General features: G+C 35.0%; 1 protein-coding gene across 4 annotated transcripts in view; it reads right to left on the minus strand.

Moving 5' to 3' along the window:
- SOX5 (SRY (sex determining region Y)-box 5) overlaps positions 1-13322 on the minus strand; it is a 1081658-nt gene that overhangs the window by 133204 nt on the left and 935132 nt on the right. For all 4 annotated transcript variants that reach the window (XM_011994779.1, XM_011994778.1, XM_011994777.1 and 1 more), the window contains one exon: positions 6913-7033. In XM_011994779.1, the coding sequence (XP_011850169.1) occupies positions 6913-7033 (121 nt within the window). The remainder of the gene's footprint in view (positions 1-6912; positions 7034-13322) is intronic.

Here is a 13322-nt window from a genome sequence, read left to right on the forward strand (position 1 = left end):
AAGCCAGCTGGGCATAGTGGCTCATGCCTGTAATCCTAACACTTTGGGAGGCCAAGGTGGGTGGATCACTTGAGGTCAGGTGTTTGAAACCAGCCTGGCCAACATGGTGAAACCCCGTATCTACTAAAAATACAAAAAAAAAATTAGCAAGGCATGGTGGCAGATGCCTGTAATCCCAGCTACTCAGGAGGCTGGGGCAGGAGAATCGCTTGAACTCAGGAGGCGGAGCTTGCAGTGAGCCAAGATCATGCCACAGAACTCCAGCCTGGGCAACTGAGCGAGACTCTGTCTCAAAAAAATAAAAACTAAAAACAAACAAAAAACAGAAGCCTAAAGACATGATTATATCCTCTTCTCTCTGCTTATTTACAAAGAACATACAGTATATGATCTTGATAACACATTTCCTATTTTGGCAGTTTGATAAAAGCATACCATGTTGATGGTTTTTAGCTTGTGCTTTGGTGATTATTTCAGCACTCATCATTAATAACCTGTATGTCAGCTGACACAGTTAAATCAGAAATTAGCATGCAGTCTCCTAAAATGCCAGACACATGAACTCTTTGCATAAGAGATATAATGGAACCCATATGATACTCCCATTAAACAATGAAACATGTGACATTAACTAAAAACAGGAAACACATCAGCAAATATGCCTGAGGAAGTTTATGGTATTTAACTCCTAAACATTAATTTTATTGTGGTGTATGAGGAACTAATTAACTGAGAATTTCCCTTTTTATTGGAAACGGAAATACTGTTCAGAAAACTGATGAGGAGTAAATATAGCATATTTTAAGTTTATTAAGCTTGGCTCATCGACTTCTATTTATTTAAGCTAATCTCATAAGGCAATTAAATATTTCAATCAGTAACTTTATAAGGCTATTTAGCACATTTCTGAAAAATTAATCAATGTTTTAAAATACAGAATGAGTATGTGAATATATTTCTAGTTTTATACAGCCAAAACAGAGACTAAATACATTTTCTAAAACTCATGATCTCTAATAAAAGGAGAAGTAAAAAACAACAACAAAAAAAGTTTAAAACTGGCCAGGTGCAGTGGCTCATGCCTGTAATCCCAGCACTTTGGAAGGTGGGTGGATCACGTGAGGTCAGGAGTTCGAGACCAGCCTAGGCCACATGGCGAAATGCCATCCCTATTAAAAATACAAAAATTAGCTGGGTGTGGTGGTGCGTGCCTGTAACCCCAGCTATTCAGGAGGCTGAGGCAGGAGAACCTCTTGAACCTGGGAGGTGGAGGTTGCAGTGAGCCAAGATCACACCACTGCACTCCAGCCTGCATGACAGAGTGAGACTGTCTCCAAAAATAAAAAAATAAAGAAAAAGTTTAAAACTTGGTGATTATAATAAAAACAGGTAAGGCTAAGCTTGTATTAAACCAAACAAATGTTTTCATCAGTACTCTGCTACTTTTCTGTAAACAGTTCTTTTCCTCAGTCAGAGGAAGCCTCATTCATGTATGGCAGAGTGAGTTTGATCCTAACTCAAAGAGAGTGAGTGATGAAATGTCATCAAATGCCAGGTGTGATTTTAAAATCCTTTTTTCTTTTCAAAACAACATCAATATTTTGCTCGTACTATATTATCTCAGTCTTTATCACTTATAAATAACATAACAAGATGGGCAAAATGTTAGGCACCAATTCTTAGATAATCTCATTTGATCATTGCAACAATTCTGTAAAATGGATCTTATTACATCATTGTGTAGATGTAATAACTGAAGCTTTGTAACTTGGATTAGGATAATCAAAGCATCAGAATGAGGCAAAATCTGATCCCAAGTCCAGGCTCTCTCCTTCAAAGTACCTCTCTATTTGTAGTGGCCTATTTGAAACTGCATTAATTAAATCAAAACAAATAAACCAAATATTGAATGCTTGAAATCATATTGACAAAGGAATCAATTGCTATAGACAAGTAATTGAGTATCTTCATAATACTGTATGTAGCACTGTTAAGTGGAAAATAAATTTTATTATAATATTCTGTTCTGTGGTTGGCAGTATAACAGGTGAATGACAATAACTTCCAGGTTAAAAAAAAATCATAGTAATTTTTAAAACAAATATACTCTAGGACAAAAGTTTCCAAACTTTCTTCAATTAAGGTACCATTGATGGTTCAATAATTGTTTCATGGGACTCTTAAAAACAAAGGAAATATCCAACCACTCAGTTTTATTTAGTGAAGTCCAAACAACTTATCTATGATAGTTCACACAGTGTCCAATAGATGCCTCTGTATTTTCTCTAAAATTTGAAAATATCCTGTTTCCCTATGAATTAGCTATAGCACCCTGGGAATCTTCGCACACAGTTTGAGAACCATGGCACTAGGCACATGTCCAGATGTTCTTGGTAAATATTCTCTATCTGTAGCTATATTTCATATTCAGTTTGATACTTTGAGCCACTCTTTTACTATCAAGCCAGCTCTTTTATAATTGTTGGTTTCATACTGTATACAAAATGGGTTATTTTATTGGATTTTGCCATTCATGCAGATTTTTTAAATTTCCACATAAAATATCTTCCAGTTAAAATCTCTAAAGCGTCTAATGGTTACAATTATATTACTGAGAACTTTATACCCAAACAGAAAAGAGAGGGGCAGAGGAGTGCAGTCTCTAGTAATAAAATAATCATCTATACCTCTAATTTCTACCTCTAAAATATGTACTCTGAAGAAATAGCAGTGATCCTGAACACGGGGTTCAAAGAAGCCATGTGCTACAGAAAGAGGCCTGGAGTGAGAGTGAGAGAAAGTGTTTTTGACTAACCTTATATCTATCAACCACCTTATCTCAAAAGTCTCTCCCAAGTATAAAATGTTAGGCTGACACCAACACGAACATTCAAAAATTATTTTCCTTCAAAGTTGATTTTTTTGTAAAGTAGAATTTGCTCTAGGATGAGCAAAAGCAGTATCTTTCCAAAAACATAAAACTGTTCTACAGGCACCAAAGGCATTTATATTTTATTTCAAAAAGATGTATCTGACACAAGCTTCACAGCTCACACGTTGAAGTCTTTGATAAATAGTTTAGGATACTACTCAGACTTTCCAGCAGGGGCAAATGGACTGTGTTCTTGGACTCTTCAACCATCCACTGGGTACTTGTGTGTACTTGAGCCAATTCATTTGTACACCCAGTTATTTCATTAATTTAGAATTGAAACTTTAGTTACGTAGTTGTTCAAACTTAAAGGGCTGCAATCATTATTTTCTAATTCAAATGAGCAATTATTCACAAATATAATTTACATTTGAGATTTTAAATTATCTCTTATATGGTCTGGGGTGTGTTTATGTATAACTAAGTTGACAGTTTTAATAGAACTGAGAAGTTCAAAATACAGATTATTCAACTAATTTTTTTCTTTCCCTGAATGAACTGGTCTCTGAATGAAGCTGACTGATTAAACCAGTGTTTTCATGTAATTACTTTCAAGTTCTCTATTTTATAAACACACATTTTTATATATATATATGTTATATATATGTTATATATGTATATATGTTATATATGTATATATATAAAATGTATGATATATATAAATGTATATATATAAATATATAGTGAGAGAGAGTGAGAGAGAGAGAGAAAGGATTTGATTCAAGAATATACATCATTTTTATGCCCTCAGAAGTTTTCAAGTATTTTAGGATTTTAATAAGTAAGGAAAGCAATAGCTAGATATGGATCCATGGAGTGGTTTCATGCTTAATTTCATTAATACCAAATGCCCAAACAGAGTCTGAGATGCTGCTAATACTACATCAACATCTGTGAACTGATCCACACACTCATGGAAAAGAATGGACAGCAATATTCTTTAGAGTTTGTTTTCTGTCTGTCTAGTCAATTTTCTCTGATGTGCCTGGCTGTGCTCCTACTAATTTACTCTTATATTGTTTAAATGATATACATTCTAGCACTCAAGAAAGGCTCAGGAACCACATTTTGTGGGTTTCCAATCCACACCATATTTCAGCTATTATGTATTTCTTAAAGAAAAAAATCTTTCTGTCCAACTAAAAGCTTTTGTTTCAGAAACAGGAGATGCTAACTCAGTTTATAACGATTAGGTTCCTTAAACTGTGTGTGTATTTTTTTTTTTTTCCTGTCGAGTACATTTAAAGTTTCTAGTTTAGTTCCAGAGATTTAAAATTTATTTTATGTATTTTATGAAGACATCTAGTCTAAACAGAAACATTTATCATCAGTATGTTCGATAAATGGATTGATGAAAAGTATCTGGATTTTTGATAGCAACAAATAGTGTATCTTTCATATTTGCTTGAAATTGAAAGCAAAATGGGTTGGTCAGTCTCTTTTATTGAAGACTATGTAATAAATGGAAATAATTGGCAACTGGAAAAGTCATAAATGGTTGACAACTATGAGGGGAATAAATCAGGAAGTCCCACTGAAGAGCAGAAACAGCACAATTTCTTCTCCTACTTCTATTCCTTTCCTGAAATGTGACTAGGGAGGACATCATCTGGACTACTTTTCACTTCCAACCAGTTCTTCATTCAAACTGACTCAAAATGCCAGGGGTCAACAAGGGTGACACTTCCTTTTGCTACTGGCTTCTGCTTAGTTCTAGAATTTGCTGTGATCCCAGTTTCAAGCTTGCCAGCAGCTGTAAAGGCTTTTTCCTATTTTATTTCCAAGGTTACAAAAGAAGTGGTATCATTTATAACTGTAAGCGTTAGAAGTATGAATATCAAATGGTTAATATACTAACTATTTTGGAAATGGAAAAAATTCTCCATGCCACATTACATTAACACTCAACAAATTTAGTATGCCAACCCTGTCAAATGAGAGTGAGGTGGAGGTGTTCTTGACCTTTTCCAGGCCTACAGTTTTGCTATTGTTCATACTAAATGTGGTTTTCTCTTCAGCACAATATTTGCTAATCGGAATTACTTTTGCAGTTGCTTTAAAAGATTTTTTTGTTTTATTGAAAATATAACTAATCTATATATATATATTACAGGTGCAGTCAAAGGCAACTAATGATTTTAGAAAGTGTTGTCTTTCTTTTCTTTTTTTTTTACTAAAAACATATGTATGGCATGTGTTTAATGTGAACAGTAATTCCTTAAGAAAACAGAAACAAAACAAAACATCTTTCATGATTTAAAAATGAGAACTAAAAAAATCAGAACTTAGTGTAGCAATAAAAATGAAAATTCTATTCATAGAATTTAAATTATTCTTAGAATTTAAAATATTTAGAATGAACATAGTATTTAATTACAAAAAAATGTTGGTGTGTCTGGATGAATTGATAACCTACAAAGGTAGGATGATATGAAAAGTAATACTAGATGAATAAATTAAGGGTCCAGAGTGAGAATTCCGTTTTAAAACACAGGAAACCAAAGTAAAGAGAAAGATTTCCAAAAGCAGTATGAAAATCTCAAAGAGCAAAGCATCACACATATGCGAATTTTTATAGCCTTGAATGCAGACCACTTTTATCTGAACTACAGAGTTGCAATCTTCTAATGTCAAATGGCTTTGCTTATTTAAGAAATTACAACCCATTTCTTCTATATGATATAGAGAAAGATTGAAAGATGAGAAATAAATGTTGAAATCCCCAATGTGAGAATTTAAAACATCACCTAATAGAAAATGTAGAACTGATTTCTAGTAATGTTAGAGTTTCTCAAATTAATTAAATACTAAAGCATAACAAGATGTTAATGACACTATATATATATATATATACACACACACACACATATATATATACACACACACATATGCCAAAATGCACTGGAATTTAAAAACAATATTCTATGTAATTATCTAAAATAATGTTTCACTAATTTTTTTCAGTGGTATTCACTTCTATCAATGAAAATATTTCAATCAACTTGCTTTTACTATTTTCCTTCTGACCATGGTAAAGATGTTCTGGAAGATATCTAGCTTAGCAATCTAGCCCCTCTTTAGAATGTGTTATTATTTTTATCTTACAGAATACAGTTGGCATTTTGACTATAACTTTTTCAAATGATGTATTTTTTCCTAAGACTAACAATGTGCAATTTATATTTGGGTAAGAAAGAGAAAAAGGCATGACATCACAGGCATCTAAAGTTAATAAGCAATATAAACAGTTATTCTAGTATATCACTTAGCTCAAAAAAGTCCTCTATATTGCTTATGTATTCATTCATTAATTCATTCAAAAATGTTGAATGTTGTACTAAAAGTTGAGATATAACAATGAGTAAGACAGAATCAGCAACTGCCTTCAGAAAGTTTACAATTAAAGTGAAAAAGAAAATATACAGAATCCAAAGGAAGCAGGAGAGAGGGACCTAACTTAGGTCAAGTCAGGCAAGTGCTCCCTAATCTGAGCTAGAAGCGCTTCACAATATGAAGGAGAGTGAATACTGATGATGCAAGTCCAGAGTCAAGAAAAAGAATGGTTCGGTCCAAGAACTCAAAAGACTGGTGAGAATTTAGGCTGTAAATATTTGGAGGAGACAAATAACAGGTGAACTCATTCACATTAGGAAATTTGGGTTTATCTCACTGTTAAAAAGGTGGTAAAAAGCATATTCCTATGTCATCTGTGCAAAAAATTAAATGAATCCACAAATTACATTCATACATTAACAATACACTGTAAATAGAAGTTATGAAATTGAGTTATACAGAAGCACAGACTTAATCTAAGCCCTTTTAAATACTAACACACTTCTCCACACATTCTGTGTGTTTCCTCTTTAAAATAAAAATGCAATATAGGTGATCTCATTTCTTGGTGTGGCAGTAATATTAAATTGCCTAATTTAAAGCTTTGCCCTCCACCCACTCCCAGATGAAAAATCAACAGTACTTACTACATCCAGCCTTATAGCTGAAGCCTGGAGGGAGGAGGAATCCTTGCTGGGCAGCTGCAGCCAGTGTCCGTTGATCAGGAGGGAATACGGGAATCATTAATGGCGGCAGCTGACCTTGAACCTGCTGAACGTGATAGAGCGAATCAAAGAGAAGAAGTTTCGATGCTCCATGCTTCTTCCCACCCTCCTTATTTCATGATAAAAGAAAATCATTTATTCAATTTAAAAGACTGGCATAGAAGCTTGCTGGGATACTGGCCTTGAGGATATGCTTTGGGACTACCTTAAACAGCAGAAGTAGAAAATCCTAGAGCTGAAAGGTATTGCTAAATCGACTCTCTAACACGATGAATAATTTCCCTACATGATATCCTTGGCAGTGATGAAAATATCACTACTTTGCATGATAAGCCTTTTTCTTATTGCACTAATGAAATGGCTCAAAAATTACCCCATAGAATGAACTGAAATCGCCCTCTGCAAATCCTACTTGTTGGGACTAATTCTACCGTCTAAAACAAAACTAAACCTGTATCATTTTATATGTAAATAGCTCTCCATTATTTGAGGACAAATTCTCAAGTTAACACATAATATTGAATTTTTGAATTCTTGAATACAGTAATCGACCTGGAAGAAAGATTACAAAATAGCTAAAACTTTAATCTTTTCTTTTTTTTTTTTTGAATAGAAGAGGTAAGTAATGCCAAAAGATAACTGACTTGCCACAGAATTACTTAGACCTGGGTCTCGAATTCAGTCTCTTGAATCCTGCTACAGATTCTCTGCACAATATTTTTGCCTGTATCTATCCCTTTGGAAGCAATTGAACCACTCCTCAGACCACAGGGTCTCCGTTTTGGTTGTCATCTTTGGAATACACTCTAATTTGCTGGTCCCATTCTCAGAGTATGGGGCTATATTGGTTAACAAATAATCCATCACAATAGAATCACTATCTTCTTTGACTGAATAGGAATTTTTAGAAATATAACCTAATGTAGCCATTTCTGCAGCCTTGTCACATTATTAGAGATTTGTCATTAACTAAAATAGTTTTATTTGAATAAATATTTAAGCAAGATCTCCCTGGTAAAAATGATTATTGGTTAGTGTTTACTGATGGATGGATATGTAGATGGTAATTTGGGATCATGTTTAAAATTACATTTCTGACAATTTATTCTCCTCCACTAGTCTTCCCACACAGTGAACACTTATTTGTAAAATATTTAATAAAATATCTACTATGTGCAAGAAACTGAGGTAGGCAGTAGAGATGCAAGAAAAGTAGTGAACAAGAAAACCAAAATCCCACATCTATGAAGCCTTGATTATAGTAGGGATGATGGTGGTGAAAAAAGTAAAAGAAACAAACACACAAAGATAATTACATATCAATTCAGTCAGAAATCCTAACAGCACCTCTGAATTGTCTTTCAGATCTGTTTTCTTGTTTTTCAAGTCACATCACGCATTCCTAGGGTTCTTACGATTCTTAGAGTTCTCATCATTTCTCACTTTAAAAGCCCACCTTCCATTTCTCACTTATTTAATCTTCCACAGTAAACCTCTGAGCTATTTCTGAGATTTTGGTTGGTGAGTGTGGGGGCCAGCAAGTACTGAGAGAGGGAGAAGGGGAGGAGAGGAAGGGTGAAAGAGAAGGCAATGTGTGTGTGGTGGTGGGGGTGGCAGACAGGGGAGAGAGAAGAGCAATGTGTGAATGGTAGATCTGTTTTCAGCAATAACACCAAATTACAAAGCATTATATAGGGAAAGTTTTATTGGTTATATTGTTAATTGGTTATTATTTGTATATAAAGCATTCTTGTTATGGTGGTTTTTATCTAGATAATTTATACCTTAATAGTTTATAATATTCTTTCAGATGAAATTTTTAGTATTTTAAGGAATAAATTGCAATGAATTCTGGAGCTTTTATGAAATCTGTGCATTCTAAACTTCGGTCTTTTATAGATTAAATTATTAAAATGCATTTTGTTTTAGTATTATAATTTGTTTTAGTGTCTAAATTTTCCAAGATCCACTTGTAAAGAGTGACATCGAAATTTAAAGCTGAGAAAGACCCTAGAGATTATCAGCAACAACATAATCATCATGCTGATGAGGAAATAAGACCTAGCTTGGCCAAATAAATTGTTCAAGATCGCATATTTAGCTAAAACCAAACTTACACTGGAACTGCATCTCCTGACTCAATCTAGTGAGGAGAAGTAGGAGATAGAGGAACTACAAGGTGGAAATAAAGGAACTAAATGAAAAATAAACCTAATTTCCCAGTCCCAGTGATGGGTTTTTATTAGACCATCATAGAACAGACTGTAGAGGACTGTACAGTAAATAATAAGAATACAGTAAACAGTAAAATAAATGGAATCCAAAATGTGTAGCTAATCTATGTGAGCGACTAAAAGCACATATCAAAATATTGTTAATCCTGATTATTTGTGGGTTCTGTATTTGCAAATTTGCCTATTGGCTGAAATTTACTCATACCCAATTTTAATAATGCCACTTTCCTGGTCATTTGCAGACGTGCACAAAGCAGGTAACAATTTTGTTGATAATTTTTTTTTTAAAAGGCTCCCAAGAATAATGCTTAAGTGTCTAGTGTTTATGAGGCAAGAGGGCTGTGGTGTGACTTATGGAGAAGACTATGTGTTAGATAAGCTTTGCTCAGGCATGAGTTATCCTGCTGTTGGCTGTGAATTCAATGTTAATGAATCAATAATAAACATTAAAAAAAGTATTTTTAAACAACAACACACACAGAATGAAGTTATGTATTGATAAGCTGATGCAAAGGTTGTGACCAGAAGCTGCCAAGAACCTATCTATACTTCCTTTAGGAGCAATTGTTCAGCATTCACTAATTCAGTGTTCACAGCAACTTTATAGACCATAACACATATAAATAATGAGCAGTGACTGTATTATTCCTATATCTTGATGGATTTTCATTGCACTGCTGTGGAAATTTAGCCAACATTTGGGAGAAAAGGACACACAATATCAAAACAATATGTTTTTTGGGTAGATTCTAAAACTAACTTGGTATAGGGTTAGTAATTCATTCTATATATTTTCTAGTTTTGAATATTTCCAAATCCTAATCACTATTAATTTTTTTTTACTGAATGTATGAAATTTCCTTTAAACCACTAATTAAAGTTGAAAATGTGTGACACTTATCAATAAGTTTCAACAAAATACTTTTGTCATAAATTTTTAAAAGATGGGGGCATGTTATTCACAGGTTAAATAATTCATAATACACATAAGAGGCTACTTCCTATATTTTGAAAACTTTTTAAAAATCCTGTCTTAATGCTTTTTGTGTTTACCTCAAGATACCACATAGTCTCTAAAATGTTATGAATCCAATACAAATCAATTATATTATCCCGTTTATGAATAACAAGTAAATGCCTATCAATTACTCATAGTTAAATATTTTATATTTTATATAAATGTTCTATTGTTGAAACATTCAATGGCTTTAAGAAATTAACATATTAAGTAGATTCTTAAGATTATTTAATCTGAATTTCATTACGTCCCTATTTATTTATTTATTCAATCCACATTTGCTAAGTAGAATATGCAGTTTGTGGTAACTAGGGATTAAAAGATGAATTCACATACGTGGATGTTCTCTAGGAGTTCTGAATCTGGTGGGGCAAATAGACAGATAGTTATAATGCACTCCTGTTAACCCAATAATACAGACTTGTATAGGATACTATGGAAGTACAGAAAAGAGGCTCCTAACACAGCCAGGAGAAGTCACTAAAGGCCCTGTGAAAGCAAGTGCGGCAGGTATAGGGCCTGAATAGGTAAGGAGCAGAGACAGAGACATAAGAAAAGGAACAGGGGCAAGAAAAAAACATCATGAGAGGGAGACACTACCAGCAGTTAGGAATGGCAAAAAATATAAAGAAAACAGTGGTGAGAGGTCTGCCTGAATCAGTCTATGCATTAGGGTAAGAAACTAGAGATTTCCCCTGTAGGCTCTGGGGAATTATGGAGGGATTAAATTAGGGTCAGTAGAATACCCTGGTGGATATGGAAAAGAGATTGGAGAGGCCCATAGAGACCAAGTGGGAAGTTAATAAAAGGGAACAAATTAGGAGGGCTTGATCAGTAGAACAGTGATGGATGAGGAGAAAAAAAAAAAAAGAAATATTTAAGGAAAAAAATGGCAGTACTCACAGATGAAAAAATGAAAAAATCAAAGATAATGTTTACTTGACGTCACTCTACTTATAGTGGCATCAAACAACTAAAAACTCAGAGTAGTAGTGATAATTTTCATGCAAAAATGATGGCTACAGGTTTGGATATGACGTGACTGAGGTGGCTGAATGATGTTGCATTGGAGTTATTTTTCCAGCTGATGGACACTCCAGTCTGAAGCTGAGGGAGGAGATCTTCAGAGGCCACAGTGTGGGGAGTCATAAGTTAATGAGAATAAACTAGACAATCTAGAAAAGATCTGAAGGAAAAAGGGGAACAGCTTAACATCATCTGGGTTCCAACAACAGTTCAACAAAAGGTGGAGAAAAGGAGCCTACTGGCAGATAAAACTAAAGTTAGACAAAAATTTTAAAAATCATGAAGGGTATGGTATAACAAAAGCCAAGGGAATTTCAAGATTGAGGGAGTAAACTAATTGTGAAAAACAAAACAAAACAAAAAGCAGAAAGTATTTGAGAGACAAAAATAACATCTCTGGGAATGATCAGAAGATGAATTTATAATAACACCACTTCCATTAGAATAGAGGGTAGAAATCATATTGTAAAAGGTTGAGCACTGAATGACAGGCAACGAAAAGGAGAAAGCAAATGTAGAAGATTCTTCAGAGAAAGTTGATGAGAGGTGAGGAGAGACATTGATAGTAGCTGTAGAAAGATGTAAAGTGAAGCAAAGACTTTTTTTTCAGGTAGCAAGGTTCTGAGCACATTTATTGGCTGAAAGGGGTGAATAGAAATGGAGAGTTTTAAATGTAGGAAAGAGAGAAACTAACCAAAATTCCAGAGGAGGCTAGAAGACACGGCAGAGGTGGAGGGAATAGTTTAGAATGAGAGTAGCATCTCATCCTCTGGGCCCTGAGGAATGGAGCTATATAATGGATGAAGGCAGATGTGCTTTATGGATAGGGAAAGGGGAAGGTAAGGAAAATCAGGCCTGGCAGAAGAAATTTTCTCAACGATAAGGCAAGGTCATATCCAGAAAATTAGAGAGATTGGGAGTGAGGAAGACAACTGCAACAAGGTTCCAGGAAGTTCTTGATAATCACTGTGAGAAATGAAAGAGAAAGCAAACCACAGAAATTAAAGAGTGATAGAAGATGCCAAGACCTTAGGTGAGACCACATGAATTGGTCTCCCTTTTCTGTGATTTTTCTCAAAACGTGCCTCGTAATCGTGATTGAGGATCAGAGAAGACGAACTCTAGCATTCAAGGGAAGAGAAGTGGACTGGAGGACTTTGGCAAAGACAGGTTTTGAGGAAATAAACATTGCTTTTGATCAACAATAGGCTTTGGGTTTAAAAACAGGGTGCGGCCGGGCGCGGTGGCTCAAGCCTGTAATCCCAGCACTTTGGGAGGCTGAGACGGGCGGATCACGAGGTCAGGAGATCGAGACCGTCCTGGCTAACACGGTGAAACCCCGTCTCTACTTAAAATACAAAAAAATTAGCCGGGCGTGGTGGCGGGCGCCTGTAGTCCCAGCTACTCAGGAGGCTGAGGCAGGAGAATGGCGGGAACCCGGGAGGCGGAGCTTGCAGTGAGCGGAGATCGCGCCACTGCACTCCGGCCTGGGTGACAGAGCGAGACTCCGTCTCAAAAAAAAAAAAAAAAAATAAAAACAGGGTGCGAGGCCTGGAAGGCATCACCAGACTGGGAAAAATACAGGAATCGAAGAACTGGAAGCACTCCATGATCTCAAGGAACAGGTCTTAGGTGAGTTTGTATGAAAGCTCAAACAGCACAAACTTATGGTAGGATATTTGTTTAAATGACACACACAAATGTTAAAATGAAAGGCAGCTCTATGGTTTATGTCAGCACAATTACAAATAAACCGTAATAGCGAAAACTTTTTCAAATGTTCCTCAAGAGTTTAGTCCGATGAGTGCTATAGTGTTCCAATACACACCAACCTTAGGGATCAGTTCACCTACAAGTGAAATTCAGTCACCTTCAGTGGGGAGCATAGCAGCTGTTTAGAAGCACACAGCAACAATACACAGCAGTTTCTGAGCAAATGAAGAATATAATATCCAAATGAGATTACAAGAGGGGTTTAGGTAGGCAGAATATAATTACCCAAACTGGAGTAACCAGGATAACAAAGCTAACTTTCCACCATTAGCAAGAAGAGA

Source organism: Mandrillus leucophaeus, unplaced genomic scaffold (genome assembly GCF_000951045.1).
Source record: "Mandrillus leucophaeus isolate KB7577 unplaced genomic scaffold, Mleu.le_1.0 Scaffold461, whole genome shotgun sequence".
Lineage (NCBI taxonomy): Eukaryota > Metazoa > Chordata > Mammalia > Primates > Cercopithecidae > Mandrillus > Mandrillus leucophaeus.